This window comes from Vanellus vanellus (genome assembly GCF_965231255.1).
Source record: "Vanellus vanellus genome assembly, chromosome: 2".
Classification (NCBI taxonomy): domain Eukaryota; kingdom Metazoa; phylum Chordata; class Aves; order Charadriiformes; family Charadriidae; genus Vanellus; species Vanellus vanellus.
The window spans coordinates 80,529,281-80,556,911 of NC_138906.1; the positions used below are offsets into that span (position 1 = coordinate 80,529,281).

General features: G+C 39.7%; 1 protein-coding gene across 2 annotated transcripts in view; it reads right to left on the bottom strand.

The window, feature by feature from the left end:
- Positions 1–436: 436 nt before the first annotated feature.
- The window catches only part of LOC309668693 (cadherin-6), a gene marked incomplete at both ends in the record, with an annotated part of 50,851 nt that continues 23,656 nt past the window's right edge, over positions 437–27,631 (bottom strand). Inside the window, 10 exons of one of the 2 annotated variants that reach the window (XM_082479168.1) lie at positions 437–921; positions 4,704–4,955; positions 5,043–5,160; positions 5,947–6,068; positions 13,487–13,623; positions 19,486–19,739; positions 21,198–21,385; positions 22,904–23,071; positions 25,128–25,247; positions 26,741–27,035. In XM_082479168.1, the coding sequence (XP_082335294.1) occupies positions 437–921; positions 4,704–4,955; positions 5,043–5,160; positions 5,947–6,068; positions 13,487–13,623; positions 19,486–19,739; positions 21,198–21,385; positions 22,904–23,071; positions 25,128–25,247; positions 26,741–27,035 (2,139 nt within the window). Of the gene's footprint in view, positions 928–4,703; positions 4,956–5,042; positions 5,161–5,946; positions 6,069–13,486; positions 13,624–19,485; positions 19,740–21,197; positions 21,386–22,903; positions 23,072–25,127; positions 25,248–26,740; positions 27,036–27,631 lie in introns of both variants that reach the window. The other variant, XM_082479167.1, reaches the window with a different exon arrangement.

Genomic DNA, 27,631 nt, shown 5'->3' on the forward strand with positions numbered 1-27,631 from the left:
GGATGTGCAATACACAATCGACAGAGCAGTCGTCTGAGCTGAATAGTCTGAATACAAGTAAAAAGAGCAAGTGAGCTTAAACAGTAATATACTCCAATTTACAATATAAGCAGAACAAGTAAAAATATTGCTCCCCATCTGATCCTTTTTTTCTCCTCCACTACTGCCGTGCCTGTAAGATCGGCTTGGTAAACTGGATGCACTAAAAAAAAGAATTTTGCCTCTTGGAAGCTCATAAAATGATACTAGAAAAAGTTTTCTGACGGCTGATCCACACAGACTGCAGTCATTAAACAATTTGAACGGGTCGAACACAAAACCCTTTCACACAGCTGTGGAGAAATAGAAAGAAATAGCCACTTCACATATCTCAATGCTGTTTCGGAAAATGAGGAAGGGGAAAAAAAAAAAAAAGAAGGAAAAAAAAGGCAACATATTAAGAGTCTCTGTCACTGTCCATTGCGCCATACATATCTGCCAGCTTTTTAAACCGTGGCCCCCAGTCACTGAGGTAATCGTAGTCCTGATCTCCGTCCGTAGTCACCGACTCCAAGGAGCTGAGGGACTCTGCCACAGAACCATTACCTTCATACGCGTAGGTTGCTAACGAGTCATACGGGGGTGCCGTTGGGTCTGTATCGTTTTCCTTTAACCTTTGGTTAATGAAATCTCTGACATCTGTGTTATCTCGCGCTGTCGCAGTCCGCCGTGGCATAAAAAGTGTTTCCGGCACAATGTCTCTGCGCAATTTATTATCGTCTATGGCTTCAGGATTCCTCAGCGTGCCGATATCAAACGCCTGGGTGTCTTCCTCTCCACCACCTTCATCATTATAACTGACAATGTTGTCTCTGATGTCTTCTTTGGAAATAATCAAAGGCTCTTTTTTCCGCTGCCGTCTCAGCGCCGCAAACAGCACCACTGTAACTGGAAACAAGAAAATAACAGGGGAAGAGAAAGGGAAAGGTTAATCCCTAACTCCATTAAAACCCAGAAGAAATGCTGTGCCTCTGCTCGAATCCGAAGTTTTAAAAGATGTTTTGCAAAACTGCAAATGTGCATGTCAGGTTTTCCGACTGTGCTTGCTCTGCCTGTGAGTACCTTGGGAGACGAAATGGAGTGGATATGCACTAGAAGAAAGGAGACGTCAAGCTTGTAAGAAGCCAAGTGGAGAATCTTTTTGTCAGTAGGCACATTTTTACCCAGAGTCATATAGCAACGTTGTTGCCTTGAGAACAGAACTAGTTTCATGAGAGTCGGGAAGGGAGAAACGCTTTCTCAAAAATAAGTAACATCAGGTGTTATTCACCTTGAACTGGGACCTTGAACACTGGGACGAGATGCAACTTGTGCTGCGGACAAGGCCAGTGTGTACTGGGCTATGATAATAAGTTAGCAAAACTGCATTTCAAGATAAGCAAATCAACCTTCCTCTGGAAAAAAAGAGTGGAATATGGAGTGGATTTTCAACCAGCGCAAAGTCCAAGTTTTATTACCTTCCCTGGCATGTTTTTACAACGTACATCACCTTAAAAAAGTACATGGCTTAAATCTTAGACTGATAAGATATGGCAATGGTATTATTTAATCTGCCAAAAGCATGAGATTTCTCAAACAGATAATTTTATGCCTCTCATTCTAGAGTGTGTGTGTATGTATATATATATATTTCGTTTGTTTGGGGGCCAGGAACTCTTACCAAGGCCCTGATTCAAATTTAAATATTTTTGCTCAATAACGATCCCAGGGACTTTTGGAGAAGTGGGCACAGAGGGTAGGAGGAGGTAGGTTCAACACATTATTTTCTTTAGAAGTTAATTTCAGATTTCTTAGCTGAATTCTACCTTAAGATGGTAAATGACTGAATATTTACAAATGAACAGCAGCAAGGAGCCGGGATGTATTACTCCTATCGCTGTTGCTTTTGTGGTCTGGGGTCCACAGTGCACAGTATTTCAGCTCTGCTGTGCAAACTCTGGGAAAAGACACGTCTCGCTGTCTTTATAGCTCTTTCATAGCAAAGCAAAGCAAATCAGAAAATGCCTAAACTCATTGATATGAGATGATAAGGTGCTTCAAAATTATCTTTCATGTCAGCTGTGTTTATAAAATGGTGTGTGAGTCAAAGCACAGTAACTGTTAAAGACTGTTTTTTTGGCAGCCCCTTCCTCATTTATAACCCTGTCAAGAGCAATGCCAAGGACTAAGGACATCTCCAAAACAAAATTTTAGCCTGCTGAAACTTGTCTTTCTTAGCTTCCTTCAACAGACAAAAAGCTGATTTATTTATTTATTTATTTATTTGAACGATAAGCTCCCCTGCAGGATTGCTTAGAGAAACATGCTATCTGTAGGTGTCCTCAAGCATGTTGTGGAAGAGGCTCATACTCTTCCTCTCCTTTGACTATAAAGGGATCTGAAGGAGACAGGATAAAGTAGGAAAATGCTTTAATTCCTGTTGTGTCTACCCAGGAATAGTGCAAATAAGGGACAACATCTCTTAACATGAGTTGAAACGAAGTAAGTGAGTTGGTGAAACTGAAGGAATTAGGAGGGCTGGTTCAGATGGTGAAAGCTTCGGGTTCTTACCCTAATGATGAAGATTTACTTATAGTGTCACAGAAGGGTCCTAATCTGAGTGATGCTTCTTTGTGCTGCTGTGCAAAAATGCAGTAGGAGAGAATTCTCTTCCTTAAAAGCATAAAGCTGTGACACTACGTGGGAGGATTGGGGAAAGGTCTGTGTGAGATAACAGAGATAGCTGGAGAAAATTTTGGAGAACCTGAAAAACACAGCATCAATTTTGAAGGGACTTCCAGAATAGAGACCAGTAGAATGATCTGAGAAAGTGCAGGAATGTCAGTTTTTACATGGAAGGGTTGCTGAAGTATCTCATTAGCAAAAAAAGGTGTTACACAGAATATACAAAGATGAGACTTTGATAATCATGTCACATCTCTGATACTTGGGTTTTCTTATTTTGTGCTGAACTTGCAGGCAAAAAAAACCCACATTAGAAGTTATATGTTAAAGTACATCACCTTTACTTGCATGTCAGTGTTCAGCAGTATCTGAGGCCTCCTGATAAGCCGCTAGACTTACTCGAACTGCAAATAAACCTAGCAATTTACAGGCACTTTTTCTTGCCTCTAAACTTTAAGTTGTGGTTCAGGTCTGCCCAGATTATTGTTTTTCACTCAGTAGTGGTTGCACATGCAAACACTGCAACCAGCCTGAAAATAGAAAATTATATAGCTGAGTTAATTGAAAATCTGCTTATGGTGCATGGTGGCGTGAGCAGTAATTGACATAAAGTGCTGCTTAGCACACAGAATCAATTATTTTCGATTGACATAAAACAGGAAATCGTTTAATGTCAGATTGATATTAATGAGCACAGTTGTACTAATGAGTGCAAGACTATCTGCAGCATTAAATTTCTTTTTCTGGTAAGGAACTTGATACAAAGTGAGCTCAGCCCTTAGAGGCTATGATACCATGTTTTGAAAAATTAATTTAATGGTGAATTAAAGGTAAGATTGTTATTGTGGTAATCTTTTCTGAAAATGGGGTAGTGCTTATTTGGGCAAGCCATGACTATATTGTTAAAGTCTGAGAATCACAATGTGGTCTTTGACTCACCACTGGAAAAGGAAATTTTGATAATAGTAAAGATCAGGATGATTCTGCAGTGGTGATAAGCATGTCCAAGAAAGATATGAGTATGGTAGAAAGAAGTGGAGTCACTGAGGAAATATTTTCTCCCCTCCTTGCCCCTGCTGCTATAAAATTGGTCTGACTCCCTTCTTTCCTGGCCAGAGAGGAAAGGTGACAAATAACATCTCCCTGACAACTGCCTGTGTCGTATTGTACAGTTGTCCCCAGATGTATAGACTATGGCTAATGGCCAAGGGACCAATCCTCTCTGCTGTGCAAGAAGGGTGGAATACGAGTGAGAAGAGTGTGAGAGATGTTGCAAACTGTCTTTGTTTTTATAAAAAAAAAAATAATGTTGACCTTGTGTAAATGCTGTAGCCAGATCTGTGCATCCTCCACATCCAGGATCCAACCTCTACATATTCACAGGTGCCTGAAAGGGAGGACCTTGCAGCTTTTGAGAGAGTGCTTTCATGTCAGCTGTGTTTATAACACGGTGTGCGAGTCAAAGCACAGTAAATGTTAAAGACTGTTTTTTTGGCAGCCCCTTTCTCATTTGTAACCCTGTTAAGAGAAATCCACCCCATTTCAGCATCCTTTTCCAGCAGAACAGAATCACCGAGACTTGTTTCTCCTCAGTTTAGACATGGGAAGTTTATTGTTTAAAACTGAGTTATCTGGCCTCCTTCTATAGTCAACGGAAAGAGACAGACACCTGCAGAGGGTAATTAGTCTGGTCCACCTCAGATACCAATAAGGGGAAGGGATGAACCTCTCTCTACAGGTGCCTGTCTTTCTGTTGGCCAGAGGGTGGAGCCCAGCTGTCTCCTTTTGCTTGGACGTTGCTAACTTTTAGATAACTGAGATTAGATAGGATGTGTTCTATACACCATGTCTGTAGCAGCCCTCAGAGGAGGAAATACAATAATACAAAGGCAGCATAAGACAAGGATGTCTTTGATTTGCTCTTGTCCTAGCCTTGGTATAATCACTTGTACCAATGCAAAATAACCATGAAAGGAACAAAATGCCTCTGAGGTACTTACCAAGTAATATAATGATACAGAGAAGAATGGCAATGAGAGCCCCAGTGCTAAGACCAGTAGGATGAATCAAGGCTTCTGCATTACAGGACAGCATCTTTCCTCGATAGTCACAAGCACATACTCGAATAGTCACTGTTTCAGTGCTGCTCTGGATAGGGTAGTCATTGTCTGATATTACCACTGGCAAGAAGTAGGTACTCATTTCATGCCGGTTATATCTGTTTTTTCTGGTGAAAATCCCTGCTGTGTTGTCTGGAAACACAAAGTACGCATTAAATTTTCATCTGAAGACTGAAAGCAAGCATGAGATAATAAAGAAAAGTCTTCCTAGAAATTCACCTCTGTTGTCCTGTAGCGTAAAGTTTGAGCCGCTGGCTGCCTCAGGAGCTAAGGAGAATGAAAACTGATGTCCACTGTAAGAGTCATCTTTATCAACAGCACTTAATGTTTGTATCAGCTGAAACAATAAGAACAAAATTATCTTCAAAGTCAGTGGACCTTATGCTTATTTAGGTACTCTGTAAAGCAATCTTACTGTATTCATTTTTTTTCTTCTGCTTTAAGGCAGCTGATGCTGCTATGGCAGACATAAGAAAAGTGATCCACGTGCTGCTGATGTTGTTTAGGATCACCGTGCTATTGTATCCCATTCCATCAGCCAATAACATAATGAATTTGAAAGTTGGCAAGAAACTCGTGTTGAATTCAAGAGCAGGCTTGGGTTGATGCCACTCCAGATGGGTAGGGAACTTTTGCATGTGACAGGCAATAGAGACGAAAGGTGACTGTATATTTATCTACCCAAATCTCATGTCACAGGAATTGTTTGGCTGAATCTTCCAAATTATCTGCTACTTTGAACCATTTAGTAACAGGACTGGTAGAGTGAGAGTTATCTGGCAGGAAATATGTGATATCACAGACAGGACCTGTAACAGTTACGGGCCTGAAACTGTTTTTGAAGGAGAGAGTGGAGGCGCCTGAACAAAGCAGAGAATCACAGAATGAAAATGAATCAGGGCTAACAAGGTGCAGTACAGAAAACAACAGTGTAAAACATACTGTCACATTAGCTGAAAGAATGCTAAGTGTAATCAGATACTGTGCAGCCACTGTTTAGTTTAATTTTGCAAAACCGACAGTTTGATGCAATGCAAAGCATACCTCTTGATGAGGTGATGCAAGAGTAGTAGCAAAACTCAATTAATTTGGAATATTTTCTTAGTACAAGCAGACAACACACCTGTTCTGCCTTTGCATTTTCACAGACGAAGGTCTCGTAAAACATGGCGAACTCTGGAGCATTGTCATTTACATCCAAAACCTTAATGAACACTGGGACACGGCTGCTTTGTTTTGGGTTGTCTGAAATGATAAAACCAGAAAGAAGAGAGATTTTATTTAGCCCAGCTACTGACTCAGTGCGGGAGAAGGAAAGGACAGACTCATTGCCTTAATTTTTCTCACTCACAACACTCCGCTTATATTCTATTGATTTCTGGGGAATGCGTTATGGGATGAATTCCACAAAATCATGCTGTATTATCATTACTCTGATTCTGTGTAAGCTCTACAGTTAAGACTGGTAGGAGTCCAGGATTTACAAATTCTTTTGAACAGTCCAAGTAAAATTATGAATGTATGTGTGAGAGATACATATAAACATAATGATGGAATTAAATGAAATCTATTTATTAACCTAACTGATACAGCTTGGCGGCAATGGTTTCTAGAACATATTCCCTTCCTTAACTCTGAAACAGGAAGACTGAAGAGTCATGAAGATGGGATTGAGTGCTTTTTTCTCCTCTCCACCTGTTATACATAATAGTCTGTCCCCTACAAATCTTGTGACACAGTTCCTTAAGCTACCATGATTAGCATTATGTCATACAAATAGTAACTGCAGCTGTGATCACAGATATTTTATAATCTGTTGTGAATCGATTTGGTTGATATACTAAAGTTAACACTAAAATATATCAGCTGAAGAACATAAGCACTGTATAGAATCTGCAGATTCCCATATGTAAGCATGTTGGTTTTTTTCACAATAAGGACTGTATAGTGCCAAGAAATTGAATCTGACAAGGATATTCATGAGCATAAAATATTGATGAAAATAGCTTTCTAGATAAAAATAAAATCATTTGGAAATGCACCACACTGTATAGACCATTCCTTTTCCTGTTGGACTATTAGTCCTGTTGGACCTTTCCCTTTCCTGTTGGGGGGAGACAGGCTTTCGTCATGAAGATACACAAAATAAGAAAGGCATCAGGCAGCAACCTTGCCCAGGAGCCACGAATGGTGAAATAGGCAAGATCCTGAGGCAAAAAGTCACGCCATAACAAATATCGATTCCTAAAGGTACAAAACCTGCCCGCAAACCAATTTGTCATCACCAATCAACAGGAAACCAAGAGACATTGCCAGGACGTGATCTGTGTCCTTTGTGCTCCATACCACACAAAAAATGATCCAAGCCGGGTCACCCAGACATACCCACTGCAGTGCCTGTGAGTTGTAATCTATACTAATGCACGCAGCATGGGAAATAAACAGGAGGAGCTGGAGGCCATTGTACAGCAAGGAAACTATGATATAGTTGCCATCACAGAAACGTGGTGGGAGGACACACACAAGTGGAGTGCTGTAATGGATGGCTACCAACTCTTCAAAAAGGATAGGCAAGGAAGAAGAGGTGGTGGGGTGGCCCTCTATGTTAGGGGCAGTTTTGAATGCCAGGAACTTAACAGTGTGGATGACAACACTGAGTGTGTATGGATAAAAATTAAGGGGAAGGCCAATAAGGCAGACATCGTGATGGGAGTTTGTTATAGACCTCCTAATCAGGATGTAGAAGCCGATGAAGTATTCTACAAGCAGCTGGCAGAGGTCTCACGATCATCTGCCCTTGTTCTTGTGGGGGACTTCAACTTCCCAGACGTCTGCTGGAAATACAATGCAGCAGAGAGGGAACAGTCATGGAGGTTCCTGGAGTGTGTGGAAGACAACTTCCTAACACAGCTGGTGAAGGAACCAACTAGGGGAAGTGCCCTACTGGACCTACTGTTTGTTAACAGAGAAGGTCTTGTGGAGGATGTAAAGGTTGGAGGTCGCCTTGGGCACAGTGATCACGAAATGATAGAATTTTCAATTCTTGATCATGTAAGGCGGGGAGCCAGCAGAACTGCCACCTTGGATTTCCGTAGGGCAGACTTTAGCCTGCTTAGGAGCATGGTCGAGAGTGTCCCTTGGGAGGCAGTTTTGAAGAGCAAAGGTGCCCAGGAAGGCTGGGCATACTTCAAGCAGGTGCTCTTAAAAGCTCAGGAGAAGGCCATCCCCAAGGCCATCCCCTTGTCTCGAAAAACGAGCAGACGGGGAAGACGACCAGCCTGGCTAAATAGAGAACTTTGGCTGGACCTCAGGAAAAAAAGAAAAGTTTACATTCTCTGGAAAAGGGGGTTGGCAACTTATGAGGATTATCAAGATATAACAAAGCTATGTAGGGGGAAAATGAGAAGGGCCAAAGCTCAATCAGAACTCAGCTTGGCCACTGCAGTCAAAGACAATAAGAAAAGGTTCTTTGAATATATCAATAGAAAAAGGAAGACTAGGGAAAATGTAGGCCCGCTGGTGAATGAGACAGGTGCCCTAGTGGTGGAGGACGCAGAGAAGGCAGAGTTACTGAATGCCTTCTTTTCTTCGGTCTTCACTGCTAAAGCTGTCCCTCATGAATCCCACACTCTGAAGGCAAAGGGGGAGGTCTGGAGAGTGGAAGATTTTCCCTCAGTTGAGGAGGACCGGGTCAGAGACCACTTGGCCAAGCTGGACATTCATAAGTCCATGGGCCCTGATGGCATGCATCCGCGAGTGCTGAGAGAGCTGGCGGATGTTATTGCTAGACCAGTCTCCATCGTCTTTGAACGGTCATGGAGAACAGGAGAGGTGCCTGAGGACTGGAGGAAGGCCGACATCACTCCAATCTTCAAAAAAGGCAAGAAGGAGGACCCAGGGAACTACAGACCGGTTAGTCTCACCTCTGTCCCTGGGAAGGTATTGGAGCGACTCATTCTGGATGTCATCTCCAATCACGTTGAGGAACAGGAAGTTATTGGAAGTGGTCAACATGGATTTACCAAGGGTAAATCGTGCTTGACCAATCTGATAGCTTTCTATGATGTTATAACTGGTTGGCTGGATGAGGGGAAAGTCGTGGATGTCATCTACCTTGACTTTAGCAAGGCTTTTGACACTGTCTCCCATGACATCCTCATTAGGAAGCTGAGGAAGTATGGGCTAGATGAGGTGACAGTGAGGTGGATTGAGAGTTGGCTGCGGGACAGGACTCAGAGGGTTGTGATCAGCGTCACAGAGTCTAGTTGGAGGCCTGTAACCAGTGGTGTCCCCCAGGGGTCAATACTTGGTCCTATTTTGTTTAATATATTCATTAATGACCTGGATGAGGGGACAGAGTGTATCCTCAGCAAGTTTGCTGATGATACCAAACTGGGTGGGGTGGCTGACACCCCAGAGGGCTGTGCTGCCATCCAGCGTGACCTGGACAGGCTGGAGAGCTGGGCAGAGAAGAACCTAATGAGGTTCAACAAAACCAAGTGCAAGGTCCTGCACCTGGGGAGGAAGAATGCTAGGCACCAGTACAGGTTAGGGGCTGACCTGCTGGGAGATAGCTTGGAGGAGAAGGATCTGGGGGTTGTGGTAGACAGTAAATTATCCATGGCCCAGCAATGTGCCCTTGTCGCCAAAAAGGCCAATGGAATCCTGGGCTGCATAGGGAAGAGTGTGGCCAGTAGGTCGAGGGAGGTCATTCTCCCCCTCTACTCGGCACTGGTGAGGCCACAACTGGAATACTGTGTCCAGTTTTGGGCTCCCCAGTTCAAGAGGGACAGGGAACTGCTGGAGCGAGTCCAGCGAAGGGCAACTAAGATGATTAAGGGATTGGAGCACCTCCCTTATGAGGAAAGGCTGAGAGAGCTGGGACTCTTTAGCCTGGAGAAGAGAAGGCTGAGGGGAGACCTTATTATGGCATACAAGTATCTAAAGGGTGGGTTGAAGGAGGATGGAGCCAGGCTCTTTTCATTGGTTCCAAGTGACAGGACGAGGGGCAATGGGCACAAGTTAGAACACAGGAAGTTCCGTTCAAATACACGGAAACAGTTCTTTACGGTGAGGGTGACAGAGCACTGGAACAGGCTGCCCAGGGAGGTTGTGGAGTCCCCTTCCCTGGAGATTTTCAAGACCCGCCTGGATGCAGTCCTGAGTAATGTGCTCTGGGCAATCCTGCTTTAGCAGGAGAGTTGGACTAGATGATCTCTAGAGGTCCCTTCCAACTCTGATAATTCTGTGATTCTGTGATTCTGTGTAATGTGAGAGAGCGAAACCTATGAGGGAATGAGGGTGATGATTGAAATAATTAGCTTCATTTATAATAAATACCTTCCCCCTCCCTTTCCTGAGGGCTCACACTGAGTTCTCCTACGTTAATTTCCTACCTGTGTTAATATAGTTTATTAATACATTTTAACCTATGATTCAAGTGAAGACAATAGTGCAATAAAATATAGCGGATCTAAGACTCTGTATGCTTCTACAAGCATTCGTTATAGTAGCTTGTTGAGTTAGGCTTTAATAAAAGTCCTATTACCGTGTTTATCATACTTTTATAAATTTGCAAATGCTTTCTCCAAAATTGGCACTGTATATTTTTATTACAGAGCTCAGTCATTTGGATGAAATATTGTGCTTTAAAGCTCCACAGTCCCATTGAAGTTAATATGATTCCATTAGGCATAAACCACTTTCTAATATGAACCATTGGGCTAAATTCATTCAATGTATAAAATAACAGTTTATGGATACTATAGACTAGGCTGAATTCTGTGCTAAAATACATCAATACAAATGTTGAATTTTTATAATAGGCAGAAATAAAAGGTACTCATTTGAAGTCGCAGGACCATTGGCAAGACTGTTTCATAAGGGCATACTTTTCTAACAAATACATTCAAATATATTGGCAAATGTGTTTCTTTTCCTCTCAAGGATTACAATTGTTTTCTTTCTTGCTTTTTGAACTGTGAACTACATATTTTCTTTTACTTCTAGGTGCTTAAGATTCTCACAATTTAAAATGATACTGTAATAAGCAGAAGCTTCATAAAAACTCTGTGCTCTATGGGCATGGGCCTTTTTTTCTGATTTAATGGAAATGTAAGTTGAAATATATGTGTACAACTTAAAATAATTTTTTGTCATCTTTCAAATTATTTTTGCAAATTAATTGGTGCAGGTTAATTTGTTTGCCTTATCCTTTAATTACTGTTGGGCTCCATGTCCAAAAAAAGCTCCACAGACTCGACAAACTGCTTAAATCTATTCATCACTATAGTGGTATGTTTTCTGTTGAGCCAGCAACCAAACCGTAGAAGTTTGGTTTCTGAATAAAGCCTCCAAGTCCTGCCAACGTTTGATTTACCCTGAAGCATTAAGTAAATAATATTTAAAAATACCCTGGGAATTCTATCCAGTAAATCAGCTGCAGTTCTGCAGCTGTGAATCAGTAGCCCTGTGTACTGAATTTAATTGCCAGTTTGCCTTCTGACTATGGCAGATGTACTAGCCCAGTGTTTCACCGACTATTTGTTTGAGACAGTCACAGGATGATTCTCTGGGCTGCTGAGCAACTGCAGCTCATACTGGTGAAAAAGATTCAAAAATGGAGCTACCTCAACTTACTGACAATTTTAGACAATTAAAGGAAAATCAACTTCCATACTTTTGGGTTTTTTTGACTGTATGAAATCAAGAACAGTCATCACTGAAAGATGTTTCTCTTTATGATTTTATAATTTAGTTTTTTTAGGTTTTTGTATCAAAGGGAGCACCCATCCATCCGAACGGACATCCTGCCTGTAACTTGACTGGATATTTCTTTCAGATTACTTCAGCGAAATATACCTGTAGTTTGATGTGATGGTTTGCCACCGAGAGCAATCAGTGATTAGCTGGAATCTAGTGGAATGGGAGTTTAGCTAGCCTTGCTAGAAATTACTGGGTTTAGCTAGGAGCATTAAGCAGCGGTGCTTTCCAATCTACTCTCTTGAGACTAAAATTAGTGAGGTAGCCTGGATCAGACCAAGGCTTGTTTCAACAGTAGCTGCATTTCAGCCAAGAAAATTGCCTTTGGAAGGCATCTACCCCAGTTATGCCAAATTTGATCTAGGCTCAGTGAAGCGCAGCCTGGGAAGTAGCTTGTTGCAGCCTGGAAGGATTCCGACTAAAGAGGATTGGTAATTAAGACAGAAGCCGGTGTCAGACACAAAAGGTTTAGTTGAGAGCATTTGGCCCAGTAGAAGGTCTGTCCTTAGGGGAGGAGGCAAAGAATTGAATATTTCGAATAGATGATGAGCTGATTTTCAGACAGTATATCATTTTCTATACTGTGTATTATTTCATCTCTGCTAGGATCAATACAAGTGTGCTTCCTAAATGTTATTGCTATTCTTTCCTTTCCAGGTGTTTATTTTTCCCCTCCTCTTCCACCCAGGAGCTCAGTCTGCAGCGTACAATTCTTGACCCTAAATGACTCCTTCAAAACTTAACAGAAACACAGACACCTAACAGGCAGCCAGAAGTCAGTGTTTGGCATGCTGAAACCACATACCTAGCATTTAAAGGTGAAAGCTCTCAAGCGAGGGAGAAAACTATTAAGAAACATCATTCCTGTAAGCTATAGCCCACTACTCTTTTACGTAACCCCAGCTGCTTGCCTCAATAGGATTGTCTCACATCAGTTTTCAGTTTTAGAAAGACTTAAAGAATAAAGAAAACTCAAGTCAAGTACTCCTTAGTAATATTCTTCTCATCGTTCAGCAGCTGATTGAGCCATATACACATACACACAACACAAGAAAGTAGAACTTATATTGTCTCAGATTGTGTTTTAAAAAAAAGCCATTTAGCTTCTGAGTTGCACACAGACTTTGTGATGGTCATAGAAGTGGTGTTTATATTAGATCTATCTACCATACCACCGTGCTTCACAACCATAAGCACTGTGACTCTGCAAAAGTGAATAGAATGGCATTCCCTAAATTGACCGTGTCACATGCTTAGAGTTAACGTATTAAAATAAAGAGGATTGTTTATTAAGACCACCCAACATACACGTCCTTATCCAAACCCCTGGCTTTTCAGCTCTTAGAATGATCCTGACTGGTATTTGTCACAAGATTACATCTTCTGAGCAATCCTGAAATAAGTGACAGACTGATTTGTAACTCATTTCAAAGGACGCTAAAGAAGTTACAAAGGGAAATACTTAAAACTAATTAAGACCTGGGCACCTAGCTCAGCCCAGCCACCTTAGTCTTACTTGAAAACATGCAGCCTGTGCTACAGTCAGTCTGGATCAGACTGAATTCAACCATGGAAAGCAGTTTGGCTTTAAACCATCTTTCCTCCCACATACCAATTTCAGAATTCAACGATCACATTAAAAATTACAAATGGCTATTACTGATTCGAAAACGCAGAATTGTTACCTTTCCTCCCTGCTCAGTTGCGTTACCTCTTCATGAACTCTGTCCCTAGAAAACTTAAAACTGCAGACCACCTCTTGCAGAGTTTCCGCTTCTTCATTCGTATTGAAAGGACTATCCATATAACCTGACATCTGTCCAGCCGTGCTTTCCCCGTGCTCAGCTACAAAGCTAAATTCATTACATCAGAGACAGTAGTGGTGTTTAGGTTTGACTTACTGATCTCTGCTGCTATTACTGTAATGTTGTGCCATAGCAGTGTTTCCCGGTCAAGGGGTTTTGAAGTAAATATCGAACCGTTTCCTGAATTGATGTTGAATACTCTGTCCATGTCAGTGTGTCGATCTACAGAGTACCTGCAAACACAGAGACAGGGGTTAGGAGAATGCTTTCCTTTTAATTTCTATGTTCTTAAACCATTTTCTAAGACTAGACATCAAACAGCTAGTAAATGGGGTTGCCTTTTGTTTTCAGTGCAGGCTTCAGAGTCTTCACACAAAGAGCTAGTTCTGAGCTACTGGATAATGACACATTGGAGGTTTGATTTGGGAGGTGGAGCACTGTCACTGAATAAATGAATTACTGCAGAATTTACATACCTCTGAGAATCATCAAAGCTTTGTTTTTAGTGAGAAATGTGAAGTCTGTGTCCTGAAAGATAGGAAGTTTATTTTAAGGCTGAGTTGGCTTTCCCATTATAAACCCCTCTTTTTATGGTTTGGTATTTCAACCGTTCCAAACAATTTCTGATATAAAATTTGACAGCTGGGGTGCATTTCTGCCTTTCACTTCCCAGCATTTAAAAAGACTGCCCCCAAAAAACAAGTCAGCACGGAACAGAGATTCATAATTCCAGGGTACATACCACATAAAGATTTGCTGTATTTCATTAAAACCAAGATGCTCAGCCCTGTTTGATAGTATCTAGATGTGAAAATGAATGCTAATGAGCTCTGGAAGAGCTCAGAGTCTAAATAAAAATTCAAATTTCCAACTTAATCTTTTGCTTTTTCTGATGAATTGAATCTAACTTTAAAAGCAGAACTCTCCAGTGCATGGGAGGGTGCTACCACCCTGATCTAAACGCTGTGACTTGGTTTCATCTCTCATGAAGAGAAAACTCTCACATAAATTACAGAGGTTTTGATGGAAATATCTCTCTGATGTTGCTAAAGTAAGAATACAATTGCACTATTCTGCTCTTATTTCAAGCCCAAACGTGTGCTGATGTACAAGCCAGGACAGAACCTTAGGAAGCCCAGTGTGCTCCCTTGTCTCCTTGCAGCCCATGTCGATGGAGACAAGGCAGCTACTGCTGTCCCTTGTGTCCAGACAAGGATAAAGATGAGGCTGAGCTGGCATGCAGTCAGATGAAAACTGGGCCAGGAGAATGACTGGCAGAGTTTACTGCCACTGCAGAACTGAAGGGAATGCAGAGGCTGAAGAAAAATTTCCGTTCCCTGCTCTGCCCTAGGAGCAGCTGCGTGACACGTCCCTTATTCTGCACAGATTTCCTGGTGCCTGTGAAGAGTCTCTTAATTCTGAGAAAGGTTTTGCATGGAAGAGGGAGGGAACAGCAGCATCCAGTTGAAACGCGTGATTCTGACAAAGCTGGAAAAGGAACTAACTTGCTAATTATCTTGTAACTGCCTTTTTTTTTTTTTTTCTTCTTCTTTTTCTTTGCAAGTAAAAAAAAATGGGATACAACATCCACAGCAAATTAGACTGGTCTTATTCCAAAACGAGAATTTTAGTGTAGCCTACCTTCCTAAAGAAAACTAGAGCAAGTATTCATCATTTTCACTAAATTGGTTGTCTTTTTCCACATTAAATTCCCACAGAAACAACCAAATGAGGTTCGAAGGTACTCGCACAAAAAGTTAACTGGTTTTGGTAGGACTTGCATAAGCACATCTTGGTAGCTTTTCAGGGGTTGATTTAGTTTTTATTCGTTGCTGTCACTTGACTAACAGTAGCACAACTTCAGCTGCATGAAGTCAGCTGTGGTGTCACCAAACTAGTTCCTTTACTCAGCATTGTAACGTTACCATCAGCTTGAAAAGAGTATGTGAGGAGGTACGTAATACGCGGAGCTGACTGGTGGGACAGCTCCAGCGAGCTGTGTTGTTTTGTCCAAATTTAAACAGTACATGTGAATTTGTTGACTTAGCTGAAATGTTTGATGGAAACAAGTTTATACAAACCGGTCTGACTCTCTTATATTTTGACAAAGTAAGTATTTGATATGGTAAACATTTCATTTTAACTTTCATTCATTCAGGCTTTTATATGATATTATGTTGGTATTTTCTGAATTCAATTATTTTTCAGATATTCTGTAGCTCATTTCCATATCTTTCAGCTGAAATATTTTGGTATTTCCATTTTGCAGTAAATCTATATTTTGCATTCCTATTTGAAATGAAGTATCAGGATTTTCCTTAGCTTAGCTGTTCCAACCAGCCGTAACAGTAAGTTTCAGGCTCCTATTCAGCAAGATATTTAAGTAAGCAACTAGCTTGAGGCATGAGTTGTCCGTTGGTTGTTTTTTTTCTTCAATTATGCTTTCACTCATGCTTCATGTTATGAATGGACTTAAAATATCTTACTGCCTTAGCACATTTTAATGCCTTGACATATTGTAATCACTATCTTTACTTTTTAAGATTTCCCCAATTCAATCTGTGGTACAGTATCCGTAAGAAACGAAAGAAAAAATCCGGGACTTTTTCTAAGGTTATCATAGCTGCAACATTGAGGACTCCTTCTTGAAGATATTAAGAATTTTAAAACATAAGTCCTTGTAAAACCATATGTATATTCAGTCATTTGTACAGCAGAAAGTTAAACTCACAAAAAAACCCCACAAACCACCCAACAAACAATCAGAGAACAGCTTCTTAATGAAATGTTAATTTTATTTCTTCATATCAAAAAGAAAATACATACAAGGTCAATGCAGTTAAAGTATATTCTAATTATACCATTAACCCTGGACTAGAAGGATGATTTTAATAAGCTAGACTGTCACTTCGGTTTCTCAGTTCTTATAATTCAGTCTCTTTTGATCAAGGACCGTTAATTATGTTGAATCGGTGGTGCATCTGACTTATGGATCATAACCTAGTAAGAATTAAGCAGACAACATCAAACTCATTTTTACATTTATTTAATGAAATTACTGGTGTGGATTTGTCAGATTTCAGGACTTCCTCCCTTTCAAACCTGGAGGAATTGGCAAGCCAGGAAGCTAAAAGGTATCTATGTAGACTCCAGTCTCTTCTTGTACATAACAGGAAGAAGGGGTGGGTGAAAGAGAATCTAACACATGCAAATATGTTGTCAGTAAAATACACAAACAAAATTAAGCCTTACATTTGTTTGCAGATCATTTTCATCTGGGATACTTTAGTAAATCAAATCACAGCAGGGAGACAGTTCCAGTGACTGATGAACTTCATTATGCCTCTGAGGAGTTACTATAGCAAAAAAACTCAACTAGCAATTTAAAATGATCTGATGTACAATACAGCAGTGCCAGTTGCAGCATTATTTTTTTCAGTATGCAGCAGTTCATAATATTTCTGTTTAGATCAAGCACAAGCAGAATGCAAAACTCTTTTTTACAACACAGCTGGACTGTGGAGTGTTACTTAGGAATGTATTAATGTTGCTACATATGGATGCGTATTCAAATATAGCCACACATCTATTGGCGTATTTTTTTATTTTCTTAAAATCACGTCACAGCAAAGCTTATTTATAAGGGCTGGACTGATGAAATATAGCTCCACCACCACACAGGTCATGAACGATTAAGCACTGTTACGACCAGGGCAGATATCTGCTTCATATTTTGCTATTGCTTCATTGTCTTGTGATGTTCAGCAGCTTGCTGTCGAATGTAACTGCAAGTCAGGAAGATTTGTGGGTCAGGAAGGGATGTGTGTGTGAATTTTTCATAATGCATTTTCATAATGATATTGTGAAGGTTTCCTTTAATGGAAGATCAAAGGGGCTTTCATCTAACAGAGTTAGGGCTCACTTTGTTTAAAAAGAGAAATCTTCACTCAGTAGAGGAGAAAATGGAAGGTTTTCATTGTAATATCAAGTGTCTAAAGATTTTATTTTTAACTGTCAAGAAAAAATTGACAAGCAAGTGACAAGTCATATATATACAGTCTAATTGCATCTTCCTCGAAGCTCAGAGTGAAAATAGGATTTAGCATCTCTATTGCATGATGGAAAAAAAAAAATCATTCTGTCAAAAAGATGCAGACTCAAACTATGCCCCTAAATTCCAGGAGATACCCAAGATATTAGCACCATAAAATTACATTTATTGCAAGCCAACATCTTTCAGGCTACTGATCTCTGCTGATTTCCTTCCCCTCTTACACATTTTCGTGTTTCGTCTTGCTGTGTTTATTTCTATTACTCTAACCTCTTCAACATTTTTCTTTTTCTTCTCCTTTCACCTTGATTGCTGCATGCTATTACAGTATAAAGGAGATAAGTTTTCCACTGCACTGCATCAATTTTGACACCTCTACTAAATTTTGCTCAATAATTATGCGATACTTTAATATGCAAAGTATCTATACTGTATTAAAGAACCGCCATTTGAAAGATAGGTAAGTTTTAGCACACACATTCAATTAATAGAAAAGAGCCAGTGGGCAGTACTCAACAATGAACAGCATAATCCCTATCCACTGTAAATCACTTATAATTAGGAGCTGGTGCTGGTGTGAAATGCAAATGGTTGTAGCTATCACCACAGGGAAGCAGGGGGAAGCAGGGAAGCACTCCCCACACTCTCCAGTGCCATTTGATATAAAAAAGCAGGTTAATATGAAGACTGCAAGGGGCCTGGGTGTCACCCCAACCAATTTTTCATCTTCACGCTAGCATGCCCATGAAGACATGCCACAGAAGGTGCTCATTCTGTCCCGGGGCTTCACCAAAATCATCAAAACATTATGTTGCTCTTTAAGTCACTATGCTTTGCTAGTTCAGAACTCCATATAATTGTTGCATGTCGTGATATAAATGAACGCAAAGCTTAATTAAAATTACAAGGCTTAGTTTTGAACAAGAACTCATGTGCAGGGCATTGCATATAAACTGAAGACAGAGAGGGTTGCTGCCAGAAATGTTTTAGATTTAGTTTCTTCATCTAGGAACCAAGATGATAATATTTACCTCTCTCACAAGATGAGCTGAAAGCTTAAAACTTACTCACGCCTCATAAACTTTGTAAGATATCTTGATGAAAGGTAGTTGTTTGCAGAAGTGCAAAGTATTGATGGATTGGATTTTTATTAAACCTGCATTGTTCTATTTTGATCTTAAGACTACTATTGCATTTCCAGGGTGCCCAACCTAAAGACCTGCTGAAAATTGACCTGGATTTAATATTGCTGTATTTTTTATTTCCTTCTCTTACTGCCTTGTCAGTAGCAATGAACTTTAATTAAAGCACACAACTATTTAAAAATTCTTTTATGCTCTATGCAATATGACTTAAGTACTACAGAACGTTTTCAAATGCGCTGAAGCAATGTACCTGTTAATTTACAAAAAATGAAGGCTTAGGTTTAGCTACTCCAACCTTAACATTTCCTCCACTTCCTCACAGACTAGTTTATTGATTCATGACAACGGTAATTTATGAAGCCCATGAGACTGATTCTTATCTTACTAACCTTACACTGATACAAGTGAGATCAGAGTCTGTGTGTCCACATGAGCTGCTTTTAAGGCATTTCTACTTGCAGTTTAGAGAAGCTAAATGTGACCTCTGTTGAGCAGGTCTGGAGAGATGGGAGAAGAAAGGGCTGCTGAATCACCCCCCTGTGATATAGCCAGGAGGATGCACACCATTGCACTGCCAAATGTTGAAGGTGGAAGGAGAACCCTAACATCTTCTTAGTGCTCTTTTTGCAGTAAATTCTTCCATGGTAGAAATAAACACAAACGTTAGTTACTGAAGAAGATAGAATGTAATTCAAGATGCAAGGGCCATGCAAACACAATCACACATACCTAGATATGCTTATATGTGAGAGATCATTTACCATCTACAATACTCCATATTTAAGCATTCCTGAAAAATGTCATTGTTAAAAGTAATTTTTTTTGTATGTGCTGATATGAAAAAAGGCAAATTAAAGCTGTAAAAAATTTATCCACAAGCTAAACCAGTCTATGCTTACTTGACAGGGTTCTTGGCAGCATCTGGATCCTGAGCAGTTACTGTTCCTATTATACTGTTTACTGGAACGTCTTCTTTCACTTCCATTATGTACGCTGGTCTGCTGAACACAGGGGGTTCATCTACATCCTCCACCTGAATTCTGACTGTAGCTGAGTCTTTGAATGGCCCCAGGTAGAGGAATCGAGGGTCCACGTGAGTATTGGTAGCTTCCACTTTGAGAATATACAGGCTTTTACTTTCAAAATCCAATGCCTGGGAAGAGAAAAAAGAAAAGTTTGAGAGGTCTGTGGGAATAGCTATTTCTTGCAGCCAGACGAATGGTGGGATGTCATGGAGAGGCCTGTGCTAGGTAACAGGAAACTAAACTGGAACTAAAATGCCATCAGAAAGGAGAAAGACGGGGGTCTACGCTACTGATGATATGGTATAGAAAAAAAACCCGACACTTTTGGGGGGAATTCTATGCCTGGAACTCCTAAACATCAATTAAGCTTTCTTTCTCAATTAGTCTTAACTCTTTATGCCTTTTGTTCTGTCATTTTTGACATTTTGATGTTTTCTTGTCTATTCCTTGCCCCTAAGCACCACACACTAAAGGGGGGAAGATTTTCTTGGAGCTGCTTGTTTGAATATTGGCATTCCATCACTGAAATGAAACGCTGTGACATCTGGTGTCTGGACATCCAGGGCCACGCATCAAGGAAAACGTGATTTTATCGTAGGTTATGACTATACCACACTCTGCTAAAAGTATAAAGAAGGAGCATTTAGTGGCTCTTTGCTACAGCACTTAGAGAAATGTGGGGAGAGAGTAGTCACCCCGTTTTTCCATTATGTTGTAGAAGATTCACAGCTTCTGTCTGAAAAGGACAGAAATGCAAACAGAGTTAGACTGATATCATAATCAGCCACTGGAAGGCATCTCCTAAAAAACAAGCAATGACAGGTGTCATACTGATATCAACAAGCAAGTGCATGTTCGGAAAATCTACACAATGTCTATCTAGTGATGACTGAACTTGAACTGATGGAGGATGATATCTGTAACCTTATCAAGCTTGCCTGATCACCCACTGTAAACAATATTTCTAAAACCTTTTCTGACAGCCAATGTGCAACCTAGTAGATGATGTCCATTGTGACCCAGCAAGGTGCTGTGATTATTTTTTTCTGAAGCAAAAGCATGCTGGTGGATTTATTAGTTAATTTTTTACAAATTGTGAGTCAAAAGAAATTTTTCTATGTACTTTAATACATTATAGCTATACAACTCAACACCTTCTGATAGTGCAAAATAGGCAATGTGATACTGATTATTTCTGTGGTCTTAACACAGTGACTTCTAGTAAGCGAGCAAATCCTGTAAGCATCACAGGGAGAAAGTCACAGTTGGATGGTGGTGCCTTCTTGAGTTATTCTGTGGATATGTTCAGACTGGAGAATTTTTTCTCAGTCCTCCCCACTTCCTAGGTTATTTACTCTCTGAGGTCCTTCAAAATATGTGCATTGGTTTAGTAAAGGAGGGTATAAGAGAAAGGACCACAATTGCTTGTATAAAAGAAACTGTACATATGTAATGTAGAGATTCCTAATAGATAGCATTCAAATTAATAAAGAACACATATTACACTAAAAATGGAAAAAAAATGTATTAGATAAAGTTTTGACTGCTATTTCAGAGGCTAGGATTAAGTGTGTTAAGATGTATACCTTTTTGACAGTTATAATTCCTTCCTGTGTGTCCTTGTCTGTGGTAATTCCAAACATGTCATATCCATCCCCCTCAGTGATGCTGTATTCAATCTCTGCATTTTCATCCACATCAGCATCATTAGCTTTTATCCTGCCAACCGGTGAGTCAGGAGGTGTAGACTCGGGAGCTCTGAATTGGTATGTGCCTACACCAGACAGAGAAGGAAATTTTGTCAGTCAGTCTCATGGTACTTTGGACACCATCTCCCAGCCCACTGTCCATACTGGGCATGCACAGATGAGTGAGCGAGTCACTGTGTCTTCAGGCCTTCCTGGGGCAAAAGCCTTCAGCTTCTGCCTTACTTTCATGTGGATAAATGTAACTTATTTTTCTATTGATTTTCTAGTATGAAGGATGGGCATTTTGTTTTCCTACATACACGTATCTTTAGCAACATATGTCCCTTTCGAGACATTATCAGGGTCTCCGTCGGTCATATCAAAATTGTATATGAAAAATGTCTTGAGGCCAAAAGACAAATATTAAGAACTGCCAGAGGCCAATGCAGCTTAGTAACACTAAAACCAAATCCAGCCAAATGCCTATTAATAATGTGCTACGTTGAATTCTCCTCTGAAAAAAATCTACTTGGGGAATGTTGTCATTATGAAGCTGTATCTTTGGCTTTTATATTGAAGACACTTATGTCCAGAGATGTATAATTAACTCATTGGAGGCAGAGTGCTATATTTTACTTAGATGCTCTAATTTAAATGGAAACGCTTTGCCCATGGCTAAGAACAGACTTTGAACTTAAATGACAACTTGCTTCCAATAACTTTCCCAGTGACTTAACCGCCAAAGCTTGCTGATTTGTCTGATAGTATCTGCAATTATTTTCTCTAACAGCTGCTCTTGACTTTGACACACTCTGACACTGTGATACACACACATCACACACAGAGCAGCGGTTAGACAAAGCAAAAAAGAAGAAAAAGAGAGAGAGAAAGAAGGAAGAAAGAGAGAAGGAAGAAAAGAAAGAGAGGGAAAGAGGAGTGGATGAAAGCTGAATTGCTTTGAATCCCTTATGGCCATGGGTGGTCATTAACAGAAATTACTTTCTAAGAGATCTGGCTCAAGTGAGTCCCATAAATATCACACAGATATCCACCAAGTGATCTGAGGCAGGGGAAGGAAAATAGGCAGAAATATCTGGTATATTTATGTATGTGTTTTTGTTTCGCTATGAAAAGACTATAGGAAAATCCATTGAGGTGAATGCTTCCTGGGTGTAAGGATTCATTTTAATAGAAATGCTCTTGGGATCATAAATAAATACGTTTCAAAACTTAAATATGTTAGATTAGAACAGATATCTTAAAATGCAGTCAACAACAAGGTCTAATAGAAATAATATTGATCAAAAAATATAGATTATATCAGTCAAAGCTATTTAATGGGCAGGGAAAATAATGTTTCTGTACGTTAATTCCCTTCTTAGACTATCTACTGCAACAGGAGCAAAAATATTAAAGATACGTTTCCCAGTTATTGCAATTAACTTTAGCATGATCCTACCGCTTGCTTGTGTGTTGTCTTTTTCTTTCTTAAAGAACGTCTGATACTCAGTAAGTTCATGACAGCAGAAACAATATCAGAGGTGAAAAAAAGATAGATTTTTGTCCATTTTACTTTAAAAACATAGAATGTAAATATTGCATACTCTGGGGGAAGCGAGGCGGATTGTCGTTTACGTCAGTCAATGTGATGTTCACAGTGGTGGTTCCTGATAATCCGCCCATCTGGCCTCCCATGTCCTTAGCCTGGATGACCACTTGGTATTGCTCCCTGTTTTCACGATCCATGTTTAGCAAAGCAGTTTTAATAATGCCTGAAAATATGAAAATTAAAGAGGGCAAATTCACAAGTAAGGTACGGACTTCGATGGAAATTCTTATTAAAAAAACCCCACAGCCCAAAGAACAAAACAATCTCTGTGTAATAAGTAAACTTCACCCAGTACAAATATTTACTGTTATGAGATGGCACATTAAATTGCAGACTTGTCATATCATATCTCAGGCTGCTGCCTATGTGACAGACACAATATTAGTGGCATCCCCAGAAAGATGTTCTACCTATTTGTGAGCAGCGTTATTTTACATAACTATTTACCCCCTTTCAGTTCCATGCTAAAGTCTCTCACTGAAGTGGAAAAAGGCTCTCTGTTCATTATAAAGTGCTCCATCTTTTCTCTCCTGTTCTGTCAATATTTTTATTTTGACAGATGTGGTAAAAAAAAAAAAAAAGAAAGCTAAGTTCAGCAAGACATCATTAAAGAGGCAGTACAACAACTTTAAATAGGAGAAGAGAAATTAATTAAGAAAATTGTGAGCACCCAAGCACGCCCAAGTATATCAAGTATATATATTTCTATTTATGCACTGATTGAAATGATCTTGCCAGTCACTTCCTTCTTCAAAGGCACAAATATCAGTTATGAGGCCAACTCCTATTGAAATTAATTCATTCAGATTTACCATGAGGCAAAATGCATTCTCACTGGGTCTCTTTAGGCTAAGAACTGACTCCTTTGTAGGCAAAAGGGGTGAAACTCAAGTACTGAAATCCACGGCAAAATTCACAGCAGCTTCAACAGAGACTTACTTCACTCTAGGAGTTTTGCAATTGATTTCCATGACAGGAAGATCAAGCCTGTGGTTTACCTTGCTTCCCCTCTGTGCCCCATACAACCCTCTTGCTAAAAGAATATGACTGGTGAACTCCCAGCTACGTTATCCTTATTATAACTCTAGATAAAAGAGCACATAGTGTACTGTCCAAGTCAGAATAGTGCATCAGTGAAAAAAAAATCCTTGCTTCTAGTATCTTATACCTTATGCTTGAAGGGAAACTCCCTTTGATCTTGGCTCTCCCCCTTTTCAGAATTATGTACGTTTTTTCACCTCAGGTTTTTCTTTGAGACATCTAATCTCCCACTCCTTTTCCCTGCCTGAGTTTCTAAGATTTATTTAAGAAAAAATGCTAAAACCTGATTAATTGTCTGGGATAATCCATTCCTTTCCTGTAAGGATGCTGAGGAGAATCGATTTCTCTAGCTTCCAGCAACCTACCACAATGGATGTTCGCATTTAAGGAGTTTCTTGAGATCTTTTGTTTCTTGTTGGAGAAGTCTCTTATAAATCTTGGGAAGGGACTATCTATGTAGTCAGATAGTCAATGGTACAGCAGATTCAGTCAGCCAGAATTCATATGTTTTACATGCGCAGGTTCCAAAGCCGTCTCTTATTCAGCCCATAAAAAATTCCAGGCACTGTGTATAATTTAAACACCTTCCGAAAACAGAACTCAGAAGTTTTGGATTCTATTTGTGATCTTCTAGTGTAGCGCATCAGCCAATTTTACCTCTTCTATCATTATTCTTAATTAAGATTTCTTTCATAAAATTAGCATTAAAGTGATATGTTGCAGATGTACAGAAATTATAATTACTTTAAACAAGTTTTGAAGAAGCAGAAGGAGGAAAAAAAAAACCACCTGAACAAATCCTCAGTCTTAATTTAGCCATTATGAAGATCAATGAGGATTAAGCACTTTTTTCCACACCCACCTGTTTCTTGTTTTCTCCTAAAAGCCAACCTATTTGGTTTAATTTAAGCATCCATGGCAGTCTCTGTACCCACTGCTTGTTAAAAATGATTGAAAACTGGTTCACATCCAGTACTAATTGTATTTATTAGACTTTGCTGGTAAGATTAAAATAATGTAGGTGTCATGTTTACAGATGTATCGCTCTATTAAATTTGTCAGATTTTGCACTAAGATGTAATCTCTTTGAAGTTTTTGTCTAATAGGTCCTAGCTCGGCTTAGTATGTCACTTTAAATTACAGACATTGTCATAGAATGACAGGTGAGGTCCTCTGACCTGTCTCAGATTCAACGGAGAAATATGGTTGTCCCTGGAGAATGCTGTAGACAACTTTAGCACTGTTCCCATATGTAGGATCATCGGCATCAGTTGCGGTGACTTGCACAACGAAGGTACCTGTGATGATAAATTAAAGAAAATAAAAATCCACCTTTTTTTTTTTTTTTTTAATGGCCAAGACAGTTTATGATGTAGAAAAAGCATAGTTCAGGTTCAGGTCAAACTTATGGCAAAAAGTTAGACATATTCTTATTTGGTAGAAGTTTCTCTGTTCATAAAGGACATAGATACAAAACTGAAATGATAGTTGGCTTATTCTCAGTTCATTAAAATACACAGTTATTATTGGATATGTAGATCCTTCACCATCTCTCTTATGAAGAAAAAAGAAATGCACCCTTCCCCAGATATTGAAGGCATTCAGAATCTGAATCTAGGTCAAAAAAATACTTTTGCGAATTTACTCAGGCTTGTAAGGTGTTTGACATAGGAATGTAAATCTGTTTTTTCATGTGTCTTTTAGGGAAAGAAATAGTGTGGAATCCTAGGCAAAGTGTTAACAAACATAAAAAAATGAGCTTAGGTTTTGGCATTTAAAACAGATTTGTGAATCAAGTATTCACTTCACATATTAAAATGTGAATATTAGGTTCTCTCTTCACCAGATGAGGTTTCATCCATGAGACAAGTCCCATGAATGAGAGAAGAGAATGCCCCAAAGTCTTTATTTTCATATTGCTTGAGCTTTATTTTAATCTCATTCTTGATTATGATTAATTAATGCTTCTCTCCCTGGATATTATTTCAGATTAGAAATGTGCTTCTTGCAGTTTAACCATCTATCGCTCTGTGACAAAGAAATCAAAATGACCTCCCTAAGAATCAAAGACAAAGAATCAAAACCTGTCAACTCCTCTGGAAAATACCCAGTCTTAAAATCATATTTCAAGGAAGTTGTTTTCTTTTCTTTTCTTGATTGATTCTTACAGCTTGATACATTTTATATCAATAGAAAGATTTCAATGGCCTTCAGTGGACTTTGGAGCTTTTTTCTTTTGCATGAAAAGAGCAACAAAGGTCATAGGAAGTTAATGGCGTATCTCAGAATCAGTGACGAGTTGACTTCGGCGTCAGTTTTTGCTCCTGAAGCGTGTACAACCACTTCTGCACCTGCCCTTTTCCATTTTTTTTACCCTCCTGAACTAAGGAAGGGTTGCTGAACAGATCCAGGGGTGCTATGGACACACCTAGGTGACCATAGTTTACCATATTATTATGCCGCTACTAAATCATGTTAACAAAGCATATTAAACTCTTTACAGGTGTCATGTAACACTGCTTAGCTCAGCTCACTTTCACTGTGAGCTAAACTAGATTGTATTAACTTGCACCTTTTTGTGGTACAACAGAGGGAGTGGGTTTCACTCAGCTGACACCTCTGATTCCAGCAAAATGTTGCCACTGTTTTCCTGGAGTTAGATTTTTTTTTTTTTTAATGGCTTTTATTCCAGGATCAAACAGCGGATGTCTGTATTCAGTGCCTGTAAACTCTGGGCCCTTCATTGAGTCCACAGAAAGAACACAGACCAGATACTGAAATCGGCACCTACCGACATCTGACATTTCAGGAATGCTGGCATTGTAAACATCCTTTGTAAACATTGGTTCATTGTCATTGATATCATGGATCTTAATGATGAACTCAGATTCTGGTTCCACTGGTCTTCCAGTCCTTCTGTTTATAGCCTGGGCACGGAGTATGTACACAGGCTTTTCTTCCCTGTCTAGTCTCTTTGTGGCCTGGATGTCACCAGTGTTTTCATTGATAATGAAGAGGTCTCCTGCTCCATCTCCAGAAAGGATGTACTTAAGTGATCCATCGCCTTTATCCTGGTCTGAATGCAGCTGGTGGTGAAATGGGAATAAAAAGAAGAAAGGAAAATAATCAGGACACAATTCTAGATACTTTAACTGATACCATGATACATGCTCTACTAGTCTTAATACCCAACCAAAAGGCTGTACACTGCTTTAGGGAAATGAGGTGATACCACAGTAGAAACAGTGAATTGACAGAGTTGTGTCTTGATGTTGGAATTGAAATGGGCTGCAATATTGTGAGAAATTGCCTCAGGAAATCCATGAACCGATGATGCAGATCACCTTCCCAAGCTAAGCATACATCAATGAGATTGGCTTAGGAGGAATCCTAGGAATACGTAGGACAGTGAGATCCTACAGTGGAAAAAAACACTGTATTCAGGAATTGCAGTAAGCAAAGAATTAAAAAGAGGCCAGGCCAGCCACTATGTGACTTTAAATTTTAGATGCTCTGCTTCTGTGCCCCATGGACATTATGCAATGTACCACATAGTGCACAACATAATAATATACTAAATACATATACGAATAGCAGATAAACACATGCGTTCACAGATGTGGCAAACTAAGAGCAGAAGCAGGCAGGCATACTAGACCATTCCAGCACTGGCAATTAAGAG